Genomic DNA, 19,033 nt, shown 5'->3' with positions numbered 1-19,033 from the left:
TGGTATCATGTTGCTACCCTGCTTAATTTTGTGACATGATAAGAATATAATCCTCGTCGAATTGTGAATGATGAGAATGTATATTGGGGTTTGATCAGGACCCAATCTTGAGTGAGACTTCGACAAATCCAAAAAACCCCCCACCCCCGAGCCAAAACCTTGAGTGAGTGAGACCAGAAAAGTTAACTTCTGAATCATGCTTTGATCAATCCTTGTTATCAAAAACGGTTTCCTACCATCAAGGCAACTTCATGGGCAAAACTCCATGTGTTTCCCCGTTAGTTTACTTTTACTTTCGTCCACGGGTGCATTACAGTTGCTAAGAAAGTCAATCTTAATGCTACTCGAGTTCTAATCAACCATAACAAGCCTGGAGGTTAAGCAATTTCATGCCTGAATTTTCAATAATATTTTCACTTATTTCTCCTATACAATCAAGATGAGATTTTGAGATTTCGCTCCCTCCTCCCTTGAGAATTGCGGATAGCCCAATTCTCATTCAGCTTTAGCTTTTGATTTCAATTAGCTTTAAATGATTCAATCCCACAATCATTGAAGCCATTAATACCCTCTCCTCCCTAGTCTTCACTCTTCTGATACACATCCTGTTTGTGCTAGTTTTTTTTTGTTTTTTGAATCAAAGCCACTAGCAATAGCCAGAGCCACAAGCTGGCTTCTAGACAATTTTGAGTGCTCTGTTTGATTGGCTCTTTGGGCACCAGAAGGCCAAACAGCCGGACCTTGAAAATCCAATCTTCTCAAAAATGACTACTTGTAATGGCGTTTAAAAGAAGTAGAGAAGCAGAATGATTAGCAATCATGCTGTTAGTTTAACACAAGATGAGGAATGTTGGTTTCCTCCATGTCTCAGTACACGTTTGTAAAGCTCAAGATGAGCCTTTGCTCAAGAATTGTACAGTTTAGTTTTCAAGTTTTCAATCAATAAAAACTACCGTTTCAGTAAAAAAAAATAAGGGCGTTTAATTACCCCCCCCCCCCCCCCCTCCTCTATTTTTTCATCAGCGCTTTCTTGATATGCTGCTACTATTGTGAGTACCATACATCCTCCTTAATGGCAGAGTTTACCCAAAAGGAGCCCAAGTGATCCTACCAGTTTAATGAAGTGGCTTTGACGTTCGACCGACTGCAATTCATGGCGGTTCAGAGGGAATCATCCTCCGGACTAATCTGTATCTCCCATAAACAAAGAAGTCGAGCACCACAAAATGTGGATATATAAGAGACCAATCAAAATCCCAGCGGTGTCATCTCAGGTGATTCAGCAGTGTCGTCTCGTAGGAGTTCTTCTAATAATCAGGATTAATCATACAATCTTACTAGATCTTGTAGTTGGATGGTTGGAAGACACAATTTTATTAAATCTTGTAGCTGTATTGTTGAATGAAAAAAGCAGGACTGGATTTTGCTCGATGAATGATGAGGGTGATAAAGTTTTGTCTTCAAGGAGCTGCACGAGATATTTTTTGACAAATACTACGTCGTACTGATTTAGACGGACAAAGTAGACAGAGGATCCGGAGCCATCCCATCGTTTTCATTTGCATGGGATTCCATTTTTCTCAGGCAACCTGTGTCTTTTTCCTTCCCCCCGTTTTGGCTACAATGCCTGGTATCTGTCGTCCAACTCCCAAAGAATCTTTTATAACCAGGATAAAGCTAGCTTGATTTTGTAAAACGGAGCCAACAAAAACAAAAAAAGACAGTTAAAAAGTTCCAGGATGGCCACAATAACATTTTCCTTGCACCATCGTTTAATTCCACATTCATTCTAAAGTGTGTGGGAAGAAATCTGTATCTTCATTTTTATCATAAAAATTGTCCCAAGCCTTGGAGCAGATTTAAATTAAATATACAACTAGAATCAGAAGCATCCACAAAGCAGCCATTTACCACAAACCACAAGAGATTGTAAACAGCGTAAGAGTTTTTGGTACATTTCAGATGCCAAATAGAGACACGAAGACATTAATGTTATAAGGATTCAGATCAGAGCTTGTCAACAAAGATGCAAATGAATAGGCTACTAAAAGGTGGTTCATCCATCTGCATGCAAAGGGCTGCGGTAGATGGCCAACTTTCAGTAACTAGCTTAGCAGATTTCAAAGTATCCTGCTCGCTAAACAGCATGAGAACTGAATAAAATGTCAAAAAGACTCGAATGCAGTTGGCGGGATAAAGAGCTTCAGCTTAAGATTACACATAATGTCCATAACCTTGGTCAATTCATCAAGTACCAAAAGATAGATCAAATTTCCCACCTGTAATGGGTGGCCATATGTTGACCCTCAGTTCTTCAAGTATGTTGAAATGCTTAAGAGCCAGCGCCACATGCAGTTATAGCAAATCATGTATTTAAACTGTATTGAACTATTACTTAAAGGAACTTAAGCACCAGCACTACTTTACCTTCATAATCTTCAGTTCAAATTTACAAAAAAATGTATCTGAGTAGATTACAGAACTCCCGATCAATTCGTGCAAAAGGCTAAAAGCTTGACCGCTCATGCAAAAGATCTAGCTGCCAACAAACTTTACCTCTCAAATTGAGCCTGGGAGGAGAAATGAACTGATGATAACCCCAAAACTCTACTTTTACAGCCTAGCAATCATTATAAGAACAAAGAGGCAACAAACACGTCGAAAATAAATCCAATTCGTTAAAAACACAATCCATATCCGGACCAGCAAAACACCAAGTGCAGAAGCTCATGCAGGTTCACTAGCGGAGAAATCAAATGCCAAAGCAAGAAGAAAGAACGTAACCATGGTCCATAAAGTTAAAACGGTTCACTCATATTAACAGTGGTTTTACACTACATGTAACTCTCTATCATACTTACATCGCAACAAGACATGATTTATTCAATGGCAAAAAGCACAAAATTTCCCAATGTAACACTCCACTAACTGTAAAGCTTGTGACTTTACCATTACAACATTCGAAAATGCACAAGAAGAAAACTTCGGTATCTTCACCAATACCTAAAATATCATCTGCCTAAAGATATCCTCCACAATTGACAATCTACGGACACTCTCAGGGTAAAAGTTGATAATTACTAAATTGCAAATCACCAATCAGGCTAGTGCCAGCGCCATTTCTATTCTTTCTTCTCTCATAATCCACATCATCTGTAGGTAACTCAAAGCGACAAAGAGGACATGTATTACGAATGCTTAGCCAGGGCATAATGCAGTCCTGATGATAATGGTGACTACAGGGTAGCCTAGTCACCTCCACCCCCAGAGAAATCTCATCTTTGCAAACTGCACAAACCACATCATTTGCCATTAAATCCTCCGTCGTCAAAACTACTGAAGGCAAATTTTCAACCACGGATTTGGCAGCTGGCGGACCACCCTTAACAGTACTCTCTGCATCAACATGTTCCCCAAACAGGACGATATATTCATCAAAACCAACTGCTATTTCCAGATTATTAACTGCTAATAGGACCTGCCATTCCACGTTTCTTGCATTTTCTTCGTCATGTTCTCCACCACCAGTATCAAAAGTCGAATTTTCAGTGTCAGAGGAAACTGAAATTTCCTCTATTCGATCAATCAAAGAACTCAGATTTTCCCTAACATTCACTTCCTCCCATTCGAATTCTTCGTTAAAAAAAGCCCTCGCCCGTTGACTATCAAATTGCGGGCAATCCCAAAACTCGTCCAAGTCATCATAATTTGGATTTAACCCATCATGATCATTTGCTCTATCAACCCTAGAATGGATCTCCGCAGCTTCCGAGTCGGACTCCGATTCCATGTTCACAATTCGAAGACCGCCGACCATTGACGGAAGAGCAGCAACCCCATTGCATTCGGCCTGTGCACCTAAAACTAATTCGGGTTCTTCGTCCAGACAAGTACACCCGGATTCAGAATTACACAGTCCATGGTCGGGGATACCATGGCGGGTCGCGAATAAATCCGTAACGAAATTCATTTGATCGTCGTCGTCGTCGTCTTCTGGGCTGTAGTAGAGGAAATTCTGGTCGGAGTGAACAGATTCAGAATGCTGAGAGCCGGATTCGGATTCTGAAATGGCGGTGAAATTGAGGTTGTCATCAATCAAGAAGGAAGGATTAGGAGGAGAGAGGGAATGGAAATTTAAGGCGTAAACATCGGGTTGTGGCTCCTCATCCTCGTCCTCCGCAAAGGCGACGGCGCTGTCGCCGATAATGGTGGCAGGGGCGGATAGATTTTGTTGGTCGGAGAGGCGTAGGTCGGTGACTTCCGCCATCGGCTAAGAACGATACGGGCTAAGAACGATACGGGCAGCCGTTCTTGGTGAACCCAAAAGAGCCCAAAATAGAAAAAAAAAAATAAAAGAAAAACGAATCTACTCCCCTGAGTAATATGCAAAGATTGAAGGGAGTGAGTTATCTCCTGGGGATGGATTTACGAATGGGATATTTCCGTACGATTTTTCTCTCCTGTGAATCTGTGACACGTTCGGTTGTCTGGTTGTTGTACAGTAACCAAGGAAACCTATCCAAGTATTTTTGCTACTAGCATCTTATTTTATTTTATTTTATTGGCGTTGAGAAAGCGTAGTGTAGCTTGGGCCCGATGGGATTTGAAACAAACAACAAGAAGATAGATGACTAGGGCCGGTTTGCCAAGCAAGTTTGACTGTTGCAAATTTTTTAATAATTTTAATTACAGTAATTTTAAAAAAAAATTTAAAATTTTTAAACTATACATTTTAAAATATTCAAAAATTATACACTTCAAAAAAATTTTCTACAATTTTTACAACAAAAATTTTTTATTATTTTTTCAGGATCTATCTTCCGAAAAAATGCAGTTTTTGAATGATATACACATTCTATCATATTTCAAACTATTGTTTGACAGATATTACATTTTAATTGTGTTGGTACAATTTTTAACCTTTTTTAATTCACCCTTTTATTTTCATTTTTTCAATAATGCCAGCACCGTGCGTAGCACGGGTATTCACACTAGTTTCTATAGTAAGATACAGTAAAATTTTAAATAAACACTCACAAAACTCATTTGTCAAACGAAGCCTAAATATAGTACTGGTAACCTTTTTTTTAGTCCATTGGCAATAGGGATGGCAATTTCTGACATGACCTGAAAATACGACACGAATCTAACACGAAATTAAATGGATTTGGGTTGAGATTTCGTGGGTTCAGGTTGAACCCGAAAAGAAAACGGGTCGAATTCGGGTCAACCCATGGGATGACCCGATAACCCGTTTAAGAATTAAAAATAAATTAATAAATATAAAAATTATTTTATCTAACTAAACTAAGTTATTCTTTTTTTCCAAAGGCATTAATCACTTAATCCTAAATGAATTTATTTAACTTGTGTGAAGTTGAAATTATTATATTTGAATAAATAACGTATTATATTATTTTTTACTTTTATATTGTTTTAATTTATTTTAGATTTGGTTTGGGATTATTTATTTAAAATTTTATTACTTGATTATGTAATTAGTCTTGTTCGAAATTGGTTTTATTAGAAATTACAGTAGTAAATTAATAAATTAAAATTCAGTTTCGGGTCATTTCGGATTGACCTGCCAACCCGAAAATTTCGGATTCAAGTCTGGTATCCTGACCCGTTTCGGGTTGACGGGTTTGGTTCAGGTCAACGGATTTTCTGTTATATCCGGATCTCAACCCAACCCGCCAATCCAATTTGGACCCGATTGCCACCCCTAATTGGCAGTACTTGTTCATGTACTTCGAGTTTTTCATATAGTCATGTCTATCAACAAATAACTAAAATGCTACTAAGTAAACGACCATATATATATATAGCTCATTTGTATCCATACAGAACAAATTATGGTTTCTCAGTTCATTAGGCATCGGTAGCCGCAGGAAGCTCTTGACTGGATTTCTTGTCCTTTATATATATATATATATTTTTTCAATTCTAGGAATAGTAAAGCTAGTGTAAGGCCTGCGGTGTAGTGAGGTCAAACGGTTTTTTTTTTTTTTTTTTTTTTTTGGGGTGCAAGAAGGGCCAAATTATTACTTAGAGGCTTAATTATTATATAAAATAAATGAAGGGTGGAAAACATACAAAAGTAATAATTTGAAAGCCGATTGCACGATTTCTCTAAATACAAGGTGTGTGTTTGGCTAGTTATAAGTGTTTGGATTGAGATGATTTTGAGAAAAAATAATTTACAATACAAATTTCAATACATCTCTTTATTTTTTTAATTATTTTTTATCTCACATATATCACATTACAAAATATACTATAATAATTATTTCAAATAAACTCCCATCCAAACACATATTTTCGTTATCTCTGCAGACTTCAAAGCAACAAAAGAAAACCAGAAAAAGGGTAAAAAAAAAAAAGAAAAAGTGCTGCTGATGATGGTACGGAGGAAGTTGTCAATTATAAAGGGGTAGTATCCAATGGGCCGGACCGGCAGCCCACAATGCAAGCGATAGCGAAGAGGCCATGGAGAAAATAGCAAATCGTCTGACATAGGCAGCTAGCTTTGGAGTGGGCTGGCGTATGTAGATGGTAGCAATTGAGAAACTGAAGGCTCCCACGATTCCCAACAAAAAAGTCTGGTAAGTCTTCGGTTGACCTTTGAAGATGATGGTCGGAATGGGGTAACCGTCGATGTCCTCCGCCGGCAGATACCTTACCGACATGCCTATGACGTAAGAAATGAACAGAATATATTCCTCGCATCCCCACCTGGTGGGGCTGCTGAATGGTAATTGGTCTGTGGTTGATGATTTTGGTGATTTTACTTCTTCCATCTCCACCATCTTGGAAATGCTATCTACTTCCAAATCTCTCTCCCTAGTTTGTGTTTGTGTTTTTGTGTTTTTCTGGGCTAGGCCAGTGCGAAATTTTATACTCCCTACAAAGATAGATTGGCAATTTCTTCCAAGTTTCCTAGCAAAGAAGATGCAGATGACCCTTCAGGCCTTGACTTCTTTTCCGTTTGTTGTTCTTCGCCCGTTCCTCGAAGTTTCCTAGAAACCGACGCGATGACCCTTCTTTCGGTTCTTTAGCATTTGTCAAAAAGCTAGCGTGAAAAGTTTGCCCGATAGGAAATTCCTGTCCAAACGGCTGAGATCAGCTAGGAAAAACTTCCTTTTTTTTTTATTTTATTTGTGGGGGGCCTAGCATTTTGTTTCCTACGATACTTGTTACTTTTGTGTATACACTGTGATGTTGCGTGGACATTACCGGGAAGGCCGCGGAACGAACGAACGATTGATTTTATATAAAATGTAAAAGATGTATGCGCGTATGCGTGTATGTAATTCGCTTTTAACAACGCATAATTATATAATAAAATTTTATTAGTCTTAAACATAATATAAAAAATAAGATATAAAATATAATATGACTTTTACTTCTTTGTTTTTTTACTAAATTTTGACTATAAACCTTAAGGAACGATTGATTCCTGCAACCATTCCTGTCCTTCTCTTACATGGGATAATGCCTGAGCTTTAGTGACCCATAAACAAAATTTTAAAAAAACAAAAAAGAAAGAAAAAAAGAAAAAGGAAGAGAGAGAGAATGTGAGAATCCTTTCAAGTTTCAACAAAAACAAATGCAAAGTAAATGTACACGTGTAGGAGTATTGAAAAAAAAAGAAAGCCAATAAGAAAGGATTAATTGTAAAATGTATCCTCCAATACCTTTGGATTGTAATTTACACCTTGAACTATGAATGGCGATATATTTATCTATAAATTTTTAGCACTTTACGTCAATCTAGTAGACGTTAGTTAAGAAAAGTTCTGATGACAATTTTGTCCCAATATGAGTAATCAAAATTCCTAAAGTAATTTTCTTATCGTTTCACATTCTTTACTCCCTATAAATCTCACTTCACTCTCTAATTTTTTTTCTCTCAACAACTTAGTTTTCTTTTTTAAGTGTAAGTGAGAGGTTTCGAATATCAAGTCTTTCACTGAGCTCTTTCTTATATCATCCAACCGATTTCTTCCTCCCCCTTCGTCAACATAGTTTCCTTTAATTCCATCTTTTTAGCTAGTTTTTTTGTTGTTTTGTTTTCAAGCAAACCCCCAAAACTCTTCTCTGTGTCCTTCTTAATTGACCCACAAATCAATCATGGCCTTTTCAATCTCCCTTACCTATTGATTTTTAAATTCTCAAGCAAGCCCCAAAACTCTTCTCTTTCTCATTCTTGCTAAATCCAATAATCAACCATACTTCTTTTCAAACCCCCAATCACTTTTTCTTTCTACACCAATCTAAAAAACAGTAGTACTAGTTTACCATCTTGATTTGTGCACACCATATGAACTGTGACAGTAGTTGTGCTTGTATTTTAGTTTTGGTTTCAATTATGATGAGTTTATCTTAATGGGGTTGATTTGGGTCTTTTAGTTTAATTAATTTGCTTTGGTTTTTTTAATTAATTAATTTGCTTTGAGTTAAGTGAAGGTTAACTATGATCAGTGGTTGTTGATAGGAATACTTAACTTGAGGAGAAGAACGAAAAATGAAATCCAACCTACAAGCTTTTAAAATTGCTTTTGTGGTTATGGTGGCAGTGTTAGCAAAAGTTGCGGTGGTTGTGGTAGTAAAAGGTTAAATTAGTGAACATACATTTTGCAGGGTTGTTGAAGTCCTTTCACTAATGCTCAACCCACCAATACAAATATGATAATTGAGTATCATGTGGGAGGGTTCCCTGAGATGTATCCCACATCCGGGTTGGGAGGGTTTGGGTTGCTAGTTATAAGTCTCTTGTGGGACTTCAAAGGATACCGGCTTTTGGGTTCCCTCGGGGTTTAGATTTGTAAAAATTGACGTAAGCTCTTTGGGTTTCGAAAGAAAAAAAAAAAAAGAGTATCATGTCAAAATTTCACAGATAAAGTTTTGGGTGCAAGTCACAAGCCAGCAATAGTTTAAGGGTGCATTTTGAAATAAACCCAAAAAGGCTATTGAAATTAACCGACAAGCGGTTTGAGGTCCCGGCGTCCCGCCAAGCATGCATCATGAATCCAACAGTTGATGGCTTCTCTAATGTGCCGAACCCGACGATTTCTTGTCCCGACAAAGCCTTCATTCAGCAGTTATCTGGCCTTATATACCTTACCTATCTCTACAGTTTCAGCTGTAGCGCCCGCAAACTACTGGAAAACCTTTTCGCATATTTTTCAAGAATGCTCAAAAGAGAGAGCTTTAGACCCGGGAATGCAATCCCACGCCAGAATGTTAACTACTGGGTTCAAACCCTCAATTTTTGTCTCGAATTGTTTGATTCAAATGTATGTAAGATGCTCCTACTTAGACTATGCTAATAAAGTGTTTGATAATATGTCTCAAAGAGACACGGTTTCGTGGAATACAATGATTTTTGCTTATTGTTCAACCGATATTGCAATGGCTCAATCATTTTTTGGTTTGATGCCTGAGAGGGATGTTATTTCGTGGAACACTTTGATTTCAGGTTACCTGCAAAATGGGGATTACAGAAAAGCAGCCGAAATTTTTGTCGGGATGCAAAGGGAGAGCGTGGCTTCTGATGGAACCACTTTTGCTGTGGTTCTAAAGGCTTGTTCCGGTTTGGAGGATTATGAGTTGGGAATTCAGGTACACAGCGTTGTAGTTAAGGTGGGGTTTGACCATGATGTGGTAACCGGTAGTGCACTTGTAGATATGTATGGGAAATGTAAAACATTAGATGAGTGCTTTCAGTTTTTTGGAGAACTTCCAAATAAGAATTGGGTTTCATGGAGCGCTGCAATTGCGGGCTGCGTTCAAAATGATGAGCTTGTTGGTGGATTAAAATTGTTCAGGCGGATGCAAAGAGAGGGAGTTGGGGTGAGTCAATCGACTTATGCTAGTGTTTTCCGGTCATGTGCTGCACTATCTGAGGTGCAATTGGGATCTCAATTGCATGGTCATGCAATCAAGAATAATTTTGGATACGATGTCATAGTTGGAACTGCCACTTTGGATATGTATGCAAAGTGTGGTAATTTGTATTATGCTAAGCAGATATTTGACTTGTTGCCCAACCGCAGTATGCAATCTCATAATGCTATTATTGTTGGCTATGCTCGAGGTGATTGTGGATATGAAGCTCTAAACGTTCTTAAGCTTTTATTAAAGTCCAACCTTGGTTTCAATGAAATAAGCTTATCTGGTGCATTTAGTGCTTGTGCAGTGATCAAAGGATTAAAAGAGGGAACTCAAGTACATGCATTAGCTACCAAGAGTCCTTTCTCGTCTGATGTTTGTGTGGCAAATGCCATACTTGACATGTATGGAAAATGTGGAGCATTGGTTGAAGCTCGTTGCACATTTGATGAAATGGAAGTAAGGGATGCTGTCTCTTGGAATGCAGTCATTGCAGCTTACGAGCAGAATAGGAATGAAGAGGAAACCGTACTGCTATTTGTTTCAATGCTTAAGCATGGCATGGAACCTGATGAATTTACTTTTGGTAGTGTACTAAAAGCATGTGCAGGTCAGCAAGCTCTTAATCACGGGATGGAGATTCACAGCTTGATCATTAAATCTGGGATGGGGCTTGAATCATTTATTGGAAGTGCTCTTGTGGATATGTATTGTAAGTGTGGAAAGGTAGGAGAAGCTGAGAAGCTTCATGGCACAATGGATGAACAAACAATTGTTTCATGGAATGCAATCATTTCTGGTTTCTCATCACATGAACAAAGTGAGGAAGCTCAGAAGTTCTTTTCTGTGATGTTAGAAATGGGAGCTAAACCTGATAATTTCACCTATGCAACTGTTCTTGACGCTTGTGCTAATCTGGCAACTGTTGAGCTTGGAAAGCAAATCCATGCTCAGATAATCAAGCAAGAGTTGCAGACAGATGTGTTCATAACTAGCACTCTAGTCGACATGTACTCCAAGTGTGGGAACTTGCAGGATTGCAGGTTGGTATTTGAAAAAGCAACAAACTGTGATTTTGTGACATGGAACGCCATCGTTTGTGGCTATGCTCAGCATGGTCTTGGAGAAGAGGCTTTGGAGATCTTTAAAAAAATGCAACTCAAGGATGTAAAACCTAATCATGCGACCTTTGTGGCAGTTCTCCGAGCTTGTGCACATATAGGTCTTGTTGAGGAAGGGTTGCATTACTTCAAGTCCATGCAGGTTGATTATGGGTTAGATCCGCAGTTGGATCATTATTCTTGTATGGTGGATATACTAGGCAGGTCAAACCGAGTCGCTGAAGCCCTGAAGCTTATTCAAGAAATGCCTTTCGAGGCTGATGATGTAATTTGGAGGACACTTCTCAGCATATGCAAGATGAAAGGGAATGTAGAGGTGGCAGAGAAAGCAGCAGCTTCTCTTCTGCAATTGGATCCTCAAGATTCCAGCACCTGTGTTCTCTTATCAAATATCTATGCTGATGCTGGAATGTGGGAAGAGGTTTCCAGGCTAAGGAAAGTGATGAGGCACGGTCACTTCAAAAAAGAGCCAGGTTGCAGCTGGATAGAGGTCAAGTCCGAGGTACATATGTTTCTTGTTGGAGACAAAGCCCATCCAAGATGTGCAGAGATATATAACAGCTTGACGGTTCTAATAGACGAAATGAAGTGGGCTGGTTATGTTTCTGACGGTGATGGAATGGAGGATGACTACGTGGCATGTTGTCATGCAAGTACATTCTCCAGCCTCTAAAAAAGGGTGAAAGCCTGGTGACAACTGAGTAAAGACGTCCAAAATCATGCTTTGAATTGTATCATCAACCGCTGTTATCACAAAATTGTTCTCCCCTCTCTACCAGCGTCTCTCTTTTCGATTGCTATCCCTCTCAAATCCAAATGACTGTACATGCCTGACCATTGTTCTCTCTTCATTGAAGGGGCGCTAGTGTCCCATCCACAAAAACTGATATGCACGATAGAAAGTTGCAGCGAATGCAGAACAGGAGGAATTTGCGCTGGTGTGCTAGCTTCCATACAGGTTTTGTTTGAATGGAAATGAAAAATGAGAAAGGAGCTAATAAAAAATGGCTTGACCGACTCAGCTTCTTAAAACTTATATACGCGATGGCAACAAAACTTCCTACCTCGTGGCTAAGTAGTTCATGCTTTTTCTCTTCCTCGCTCAAGCTACTTAGTAGGTGAGCATAATACTACAGTTCAAGTTACTTCAGAGCAAAAGAGGAAGATAACAAAACACCATAAAAGGAACATCACCACATCATTTAAGCACTCCTAACCATGAAAACAACGTCCTCTACGTAGCTAATAGGCAAAATGCGCAAGATAGCTATGATGCGGCCAAAATTTCTTCCCAGTATGGCTGGCACAAGGATATCGGATGAGGTCCGGTTTACCGACTTCACAAACAGTCACTGTGATGCTGAAAAAGGGCAGCTATTAGAGTTGCAATCACCAACACAAAAACTGCCACCAGGACATACTTGGATTTAAGTTGACTTGTATCTATATTCCTCACAGAGTCGAGCTCGGATGTTTCTTTGGCTACTCTGACCCCAGCCGTGCCCATGGGCTCGTCTTTATTTGCATTGTCAAGCTGAAAATAAACGCAAGCAGAGGCATTAGAGTATACCTCCAGAGTTTTTTTTTTTTTTTTAAAATAAAGCAGTACTTCTAGAGTTCATGTAACATCTATTGCTGAGAGGTATCCAGTAGACTATACACCCCGAATACTTAAAAAAAAAAAAAAAAAGATTCCGAAAATCAGAAAGCATCTGAAGCAGGTTAAGGAAGCAAAAAAACAACACAACTCCAAAAATCAGAATCAAGGGGCAGAGAATTGTTTGACTCGCTTAAAAGGTCAGCAATAAGCCATATTCTTGATAGTATTGATTGATGAAGCACAAAAAGCAAAGTTCAAAAGACAAAATCGTTGCAGCAGTTGTTCAGACAGTTATGGCAGTACAAAATCCTCATAAATAACAATCCTCTCCTTGAGCTGACTATGAGAAACTAAGGTGCATTCCGCTTTCAAATTTTGCGCATCAAATGCAACAAGGTACAGTGTAAAGAATAAAAAACCAACCTCATGACTGGTATTTGAGGGTCCAGTTGCGTCACTGTTAGTTTCCTTTAAAGAAGTTCCACTTGATAAGTCATTCCTTGAAACTGGAAAACTTTTGTTACCATCTTCAATGTCTTTCCTTGCACTTATAGAATGACCCTTGCTCATGTGCTGTAGACGCTTTAAAAGAAACTTTTTCTCCTTCGTTAGCAAAGATATCTGCATGCAGGTCATGAACAAATTGAAATATCAAAAAAACAGACAAAGCACTATAGATCACACTATAGTTTTCTGCAAATATTTCCTTGACATAAAATCTTCATTGAGCAAATAGAGAGTTCCTGGTCTAAAAACGTGATTTTGCTTAGTTGTTCACCCAGGCATTACCAATATTAAAACCAGACCCTTCTAAAAAGATTACTAAAGATCAAGACCAGCAGAACTGACAATTAAATGAATACGAGGGAATCACAGTACAAAGGATCTCAGTTTATTTAGCCTTATAAAGAGTACTAAAGATCAAGACTAGCAAAACTGAAAATTAAAATGAACACAAGCAAAGAAAGTCAGAAAGATTGAGAAATAGAACCATCTGATTTAATTTGTTCTCAATAGCCATGAGGTGATCATCTAGTGGAAGCATGTTGAATTAAGAACAGACAGTAAACGTCTTTATTATGGGCGTTTTACCAAAGGACCTCAGCTTATTTAGCCTAAAGTTCAGTCAGTTATCTATTAATTCAAAGTAATGAACTTTTGAAGGTTTATAAAAAAAATTAAAACCTGCTTATGCAGCCGTTCTCTTTCCAGAGCCAACTTCATGATAAGATCTGTTATCAACTTAGTACGGATACCAATATCCTTTGCAGTTGCTCTCTTTGTCTCCTCAGCTTGATGTAGTGATGCATCCAAGCACTCCATTCTGTTCCTTAGAAACTTTATCTCGTCATTTAGATCTGAGTTGGTTTCTGACAATATTATACACTTTTCTTCAGCACTCTCAGTCCGACTTTCAGCTTTTGAGACTTTAGATTTGAGATCTTCTATCAAATCTTCCATATCCTTGATCGTCGAATATAACATGCTTTGCTTCTCCTGACTTGCTTCAGCAGATGCAACTGCATGTTGTAGCTGAACATCAGTCTCTCTCAATTGCCTTTCAAGTAGATTTACTGTCTCCAAAGTACTACTATTACTATCTTTTTTAAGTTCCATATTGGTATGCCTTAGCAATTTGCTTTCAGCTTCTGCACCATCAGCCCTTTTTTCTGCTTCGGAAACCTTTTCTTTCAAATGACAGACAAGCTCTTCCAGTTCATGAATTTTAGAGAGTGATTCCCTTTGTTTTTCTGCAGAACCCTTCAAATTAAAGAGCTGCAATTCAGATTCCTTCACTTGTTTCTCAGTTGAAGTCAACTTAGCCACAAGTTCTGCATTCATGCCCTCAGATTTCCGTAGAGCAACATTGTTCATTGTCAACTGTTTACTTAACTCCTGACACTGAGATCTCAACCCTGCTTCTCTCTGGACACTAACATTTAGATTAAACTTTACTATCTGGAGTTGACTCGTGAAATCTTTTGACGTCCACAAAAGGACCTCAGCAGAATTTTCTGCCTCAAACAACTTTTCCCAAGCAACCTCATTTTCTTCTTCCATATAAAAAATGTCTTGTTGCAGCTTAAGTTTCAAAATTTCCTCACTTTGTCTCAAGTCAGTTAGCTTCTTCTCAAGATCCAGTTCCCTTGCCAAAGACTTTTCAAACATTCTCAAGATATGCCTCTGCTGTTCAGCAGTCTGCATCTTTATCTTTGAGTTCAAATCTGAAGAATAACCATTTCCGACAGAGTCGATGTCCTTGTCACCTTTTAGTGCAAAAAGAAAGATTATTATTTTAGAACAATTAGTTCTCAGAACAGGATAGTTAGCCTAATGTGGTAAATGAGGAATTCATCTATAATTACTTTATGCATGCAGTAACTAAGTAAAATAGTGCTACAGACATCTCACCTTCACCCATACAGGATTACTAAAACAAGTACAAAAGAAACATGGACAGATAGTTCCCATAATTCTCTACCTAAGACCAACAAAGAAAATTGAGACTTGTTGCAGTGGAAAACAAACTAATTAGCAAACCTCCTGCTACTTTGAGATTAAGCTAGGATGTCACCTTGTACTAAATGCAAGAGGACTCTATACGTACATCAGACCTGTAATCCCTCGTGCCAAAAACAGGCAACTCTCTTAGAGAACTGATGCTTGCCCCTTACACATAATTATTTATTTCCTTCCTCTTTCCCTCTCTCTGAAATCATATTTTGCTAAAGACATCACTGAACAGTGAACATGCCATATTACGTCACATATTCACAGACGATGCAATTTATGGGACGCAATTCTAAGAAACAAACCTCCTTTGAATTCCCTTAATTACTGAAGTATTAAAAACGTTCTGGATCCCCTAAGCAGCATGGCATGTCAACCAATATTTTTCCCTACACAGTGCATAAGGGTCCTGTCCACAGAGCCTGGGCAGCACTGGTACACACCATTACCATCCAAAGCAGAGATGACTTTACTGTGTATCTAAGAAATTGCACTCCCAAGGCACAAAAGTGCAACCTTGCTGTGCCAACCAACCACCATCCCCCCCCCCCTCCCGGGTGGTAAATAAACAATTTAAATATGAAAAGATTAAATATTTACCTTCAGAACAAGTTAACAATGTCCTTTGGAAGTTGTTGGATTGCACCCTCATTTCTGAAACCTGCTCCAATGACTGGTCAAAAGATTTTACACAGTCCGTTAACTTTTCTTGCATGTACTCGAAAGCTTCCCCATAATGCTTTGATGAAATAGTCATTTCGCGAGCATTATCAATTTCCACTCGGAGAGTTACTATAAAATTATCTAGGTCTTTCACCTCTGACTCCAAAATTCCAGATAAAAGATCAAATTCAAGGGCCTTCTTGGCAGAATCACCAATTGTGCTCTCCTTCTCCGAAACAAAAGCTTCAAAATCACTTTCCCTTGCTCCCACGTGCATTACAAGTATATCCAAATTTAGGAGTTTCTCAGAGAAACATGCTAAATCCAACTCAACCTTTGTCAAAAGTTCCCCAACGTTCTCCAGTTCTCGCATAATGTCTCCACTGGAGGACATAACTTCAAGAGAATCTATATAATTTGATTCCACCTCCAATTCACCAGCATGAACTTCTTCAGAAACAGATGCAGTGTTGAGGACCTCCGAATCCATTTTACTAATAACCAGATTCAATAGCTGAAAAGCAAATAGATGCATATATCAATCAACAACTGTTTCCTTAGGCATAACTAAGAAATCTACAACATAGTACTTTCCAACTCAAGAACTTCACAAAATCATTTCTCCTTTTTCAAAACCTTTAATATATCAGAACTTAAAATATTAGAGCCAAAGATTATAACATCAACTAGCAATGTTATAAAATCAATGTCAACCTCTATAGTTCTTTTAATTTAGCATAAGAATAGCAATACTATTGAAAAAACCCACATGAACAGGATTCAATTATGGATGCCAAATGATGTATTACCAGCATTCTCTTTCAGTGGATTTGCTCCCCTAAGCCCAGAGAATTTCCAAACTGACAACGCAGACCCATTTAAAGGTTTTACTAAAGACCCACCTTAACAGCTGCTGTGCATCAGAGGAACTTTTTATTTCCCAACAAAATTGCTTGTCATCTCCTATTTCACTTTATCATCTTAGAGAATCTGCAGAAGTTTTGGTACAGATGCAGGAAATCATTCAATAAAAAGAAAACCAAGTTAGTGAGAGAGAGAGAGAGAGGCCCAAATCCCTTTAATGGGTCAAAACCATCAAATCCCAATCACACTCTTCCCCGAGAGAAACCCATGTATATAATCAACAAAAAATTTTACATACCCATTGTAGAAGATCTCATATGCAATTTAAAAGAGGTGTAAATTGCTACTCAGATAGATTAAAAAAGAAAGTACTCGACGTGCAGCTGGAGAAGTTAGAGAATAGAAATAATTGGACAAAGAAGGAAACTGAAATAGGGGTTTTGGAGAAAAAATGCACCTTTGAGAAATTAGCGGGGGAGGCAGTAAACGCGAAGTTGTTTTCATGTAAAAATAAGAACCAACTAAACTTCCCACAAGAATCGATCACCTTCTTCTTCTTCTTTCTCCTCTCTCTCTCTCTCTGCTTTCTAGTACGGAGTGAAATTAAGTGAATCATCATCGTACATTATACCCGCGATCAACACTTGTTGGGCTGTTGGCAGTCACATGACTTTGAGCCATCTATCATGGGCCGATTGTGAGCGTTTCAGACTTGGGTAAAAAACTTTTCATTCAATCTTTTGCAAGTGCGTTCATCTCGAATTTTGGGCCTCTGACCGAAACCTTTGTGAACTCTTACAGGCCCAAAGAAAGCAATAACTGCAAAAAAAATTTCCTGGAATTTTTGGACGAATTTGATTCTTTGAATAATGTATTATTGAATAGAAAACATCTTTAACTATTTGTCATTGGCAGATTTTTTTTATTTATTTATATTAATCTTTGCATGAATGACTTCAATAACTATTTTAATGACGTTATTTATGCCCTTGCAAGTATTATTCCAAAGCAAACGAGTGGTCTGGAATTGGATGCTACGCAGCATGTGTAATTGCCAAAATCCATGGTAAATATTTTAGTCAGACACCTAATTTTTGTTAGAAAAAAATCCAACCAAAGAGGGGAATGAATTATGAAACATTTGGCCGGCAAAATTTTGTTTGTTATGTGTTCCTTTCAAACCCTTTTTTGTGGGCCTTTTTGGGGGGGCCCATTCAGACCGCCCTTTCCTCGCAAGTGGCCAGTGTGATTCGATTTGTGAACACAAAATTATATTGCTGGATGGTAGACAAAATTGAGTGAGGATTGATGGCTGCGAAAATTAAGTCTTTACCACACGATTGGTGGGTTATCACACGATTAGCCTAAATTATTCTAGTACAAGAAGATTGAGGTGGTCCACCAGGCTCGTTTCTTCCCACCTCGCCGTCAGCACGTCCCCTCGTACCTTTCCTTGTTACTGATTATAATCATCGACTCCATTAACAAAAATGTGAGAAACAAGTTGAATATACCATATTACAAACAAAAATGTCATTAGAATTCGTGTTCTAAGTGGGGTTGGATTTGGTGGTAATACGGAAGGGGTTGGATTTGATGGTATGATGGGAGGGATTCTAAGTAAAAGATGTTAGATTCAAAACTATCCATATTTATGACATAATAAAGAAGAATTTTTGTAAAAACATTTAGCTATTCAAACACAGCTAGAACATGAACATTAGTTAGTAGATGAAGAAAGATTTTCGGAATATAAAAGAGTCCCCTGCTGCGGCAGCAGAGATGCTTGAGTTCCGAATCATGGAGGTCTGTCTAGGGTTGTAAACTCAACTCGTATTTGGGTTGATCAAATTCGAGTCGAGTTCGATGGAGACTAACAAGTCGAGTTCGAGTATCTAGTAGCAAGATTCGAAAACTTGTTAAGTCTTATTGAGTTTTTTATATTTAATTTTATAATATATTATTATTATGAAATTATCTTTGTGCCCCACAAGAGTGGCTGAATTTACAAAATATTTTAGGTTGTATGAAATTTTTTGAATTTTCGCTCAAAAATTGTCAAAAAAAAAAAAGAATTCCCCAAATCATCCTAACTCGAGGTCGAAAAGGCTCGTTTTGACTCGAATTCATGCGAGTTGAGTTTGAGTACTATGAGCATTGCATCAAACTCGAGGTCAAACTCCAATAATGCTATTCACTCGAAATCGAGACAGAGCTAACTCGAGTATCCCTCCTACAAGTTGAGTTGAGCTCGATTCAACTCGATTACATCCCTAGATCTATCTCAATTCAAGGCTAAAATGCTCAATTATCCAAGCTGACATTTAGTTGAAAGTTACTCATCTCTAGTTTTACGTAAACTGGCCTTTGAATTTGTCAA

General features: G+C 38.2%; 3 protein-coding genes across 8 annotated transcripts; 1 reads left to right on the top strand and 2 right to left on the bottom strand.

The window, feature by feature from the left end:
• Window positions 1–2,793: 2,793 nt before the first annotated feature.
• Window positions 2,794–4,490, bottom strand: LOC113700958 (uncharacterized). The gene has a single exon (XM_027221386.2). The coding sequence runs from the start codon at window positions 4,265–4,267 to the stop codon at window positions 3,059–3,061; it is 1,209 nt and encodes a 402-aa protein (XP_027077187.2). The 5' UTR covers window positions 4,268–4,490; the 3' UTR covers window positions 2,794–3,058.
• A 4,249-nt stretch (window positions 4,491–8,739) lies between these two features.
• Window positions 8,740–11,852, top strand: LOC113701845 (pentatricopeptide repeat-containing protein At3g02330, mitochondrial-like). 2 transcript variants are annotated; one of them, XM_027222692.2, is made up of 2 exons: window positions 9,165–9,299; window positions 9,482–11,852. In XM_027222692.2, the coding sequence occupies exon 2, from the start codon at window positions 9,532–9,534 to the stop codon at window positions 11,686–11,688; it is 2,157 nt and encodes a 718-aa protein (XP_027078493.2). In that variant the 5' UTR covers window positions 9,165–9,299; window positions 9,482–9,531; the 3' UTR covers window positions 11,689–11,852. The 2 variants fall into 2 exon arrangements, with proteins under 2 accessions (XP_027078492.2, XP_027078493.2); XM_027222691.2 differs by having other exon boundaries at window positions 8,740–11,852.
• A 158-nt stretch (window positions 11,853–12,010) lies between these two features.
• Window positions 12,011–17,287, bottom strand: LOC113701930 (WPP domain-interacting tail-anchored protein 1-like). 5 transcript variants are annotated; one of them, XM_072058865.1, is made up of 6 exons: window positions 17,111–17,245; window positions 16,599–16,779; window positions 15,727–16,303; window positions 13,801–14,882; window positions 13,039–13,236; window positions 12,011–12,549 (listed from the first exon to the last, which is right to left on the bottom strand). In XM_072058865.1, the coding sequence occupies exons 2-6, from the start codon at window positions 16,602–16,604 to the stop codon at window positions 12,355–12,357; spliced, it is 2,058 nt and encodes a 685-aa protein (XP_071914966.1). In that variant the 5' UTR covers window positions 16,605–16,779; window positions 17,111–17,245; the 3' UTR covers window positions 12,011–12,354. The 5 variants fall into 5 exon arrangements, with proteins under 5 accessions (XP_071914966.1, XP_071914968.1, XP_071914967.1 ...); XM_072058867.1 differs by having other exon boundaries at window positions 16,692–16,779; XM_072058866.1 differs by lacking the exon at window positions 17,111–17,245 and adding an exon at window positions 16,952–17,101.
• Window positions 17,288–19,033: the final 1,746 nt, after the last annotated feature.

The sequence above is a fragment of the Coffea arabica genome, chromosome 7e (genome assembly GCF_036785885.1).
Source record: "Coffea arabica cultivar ET-39 chromosome 7e, Coffea Arabica ET-39 HiFi, whole genome shotgun sequence".
Classification (NCBI taxonomy): Eukaryota; Viridiplantae; Streptophyta; class Magnoliopsida; order Gentianales; family Rubiaceae; genus Coffea; species Coffea arabica.
This window is presented reverse-complemented; position numbering and strand designations above follow the sequence as displayed.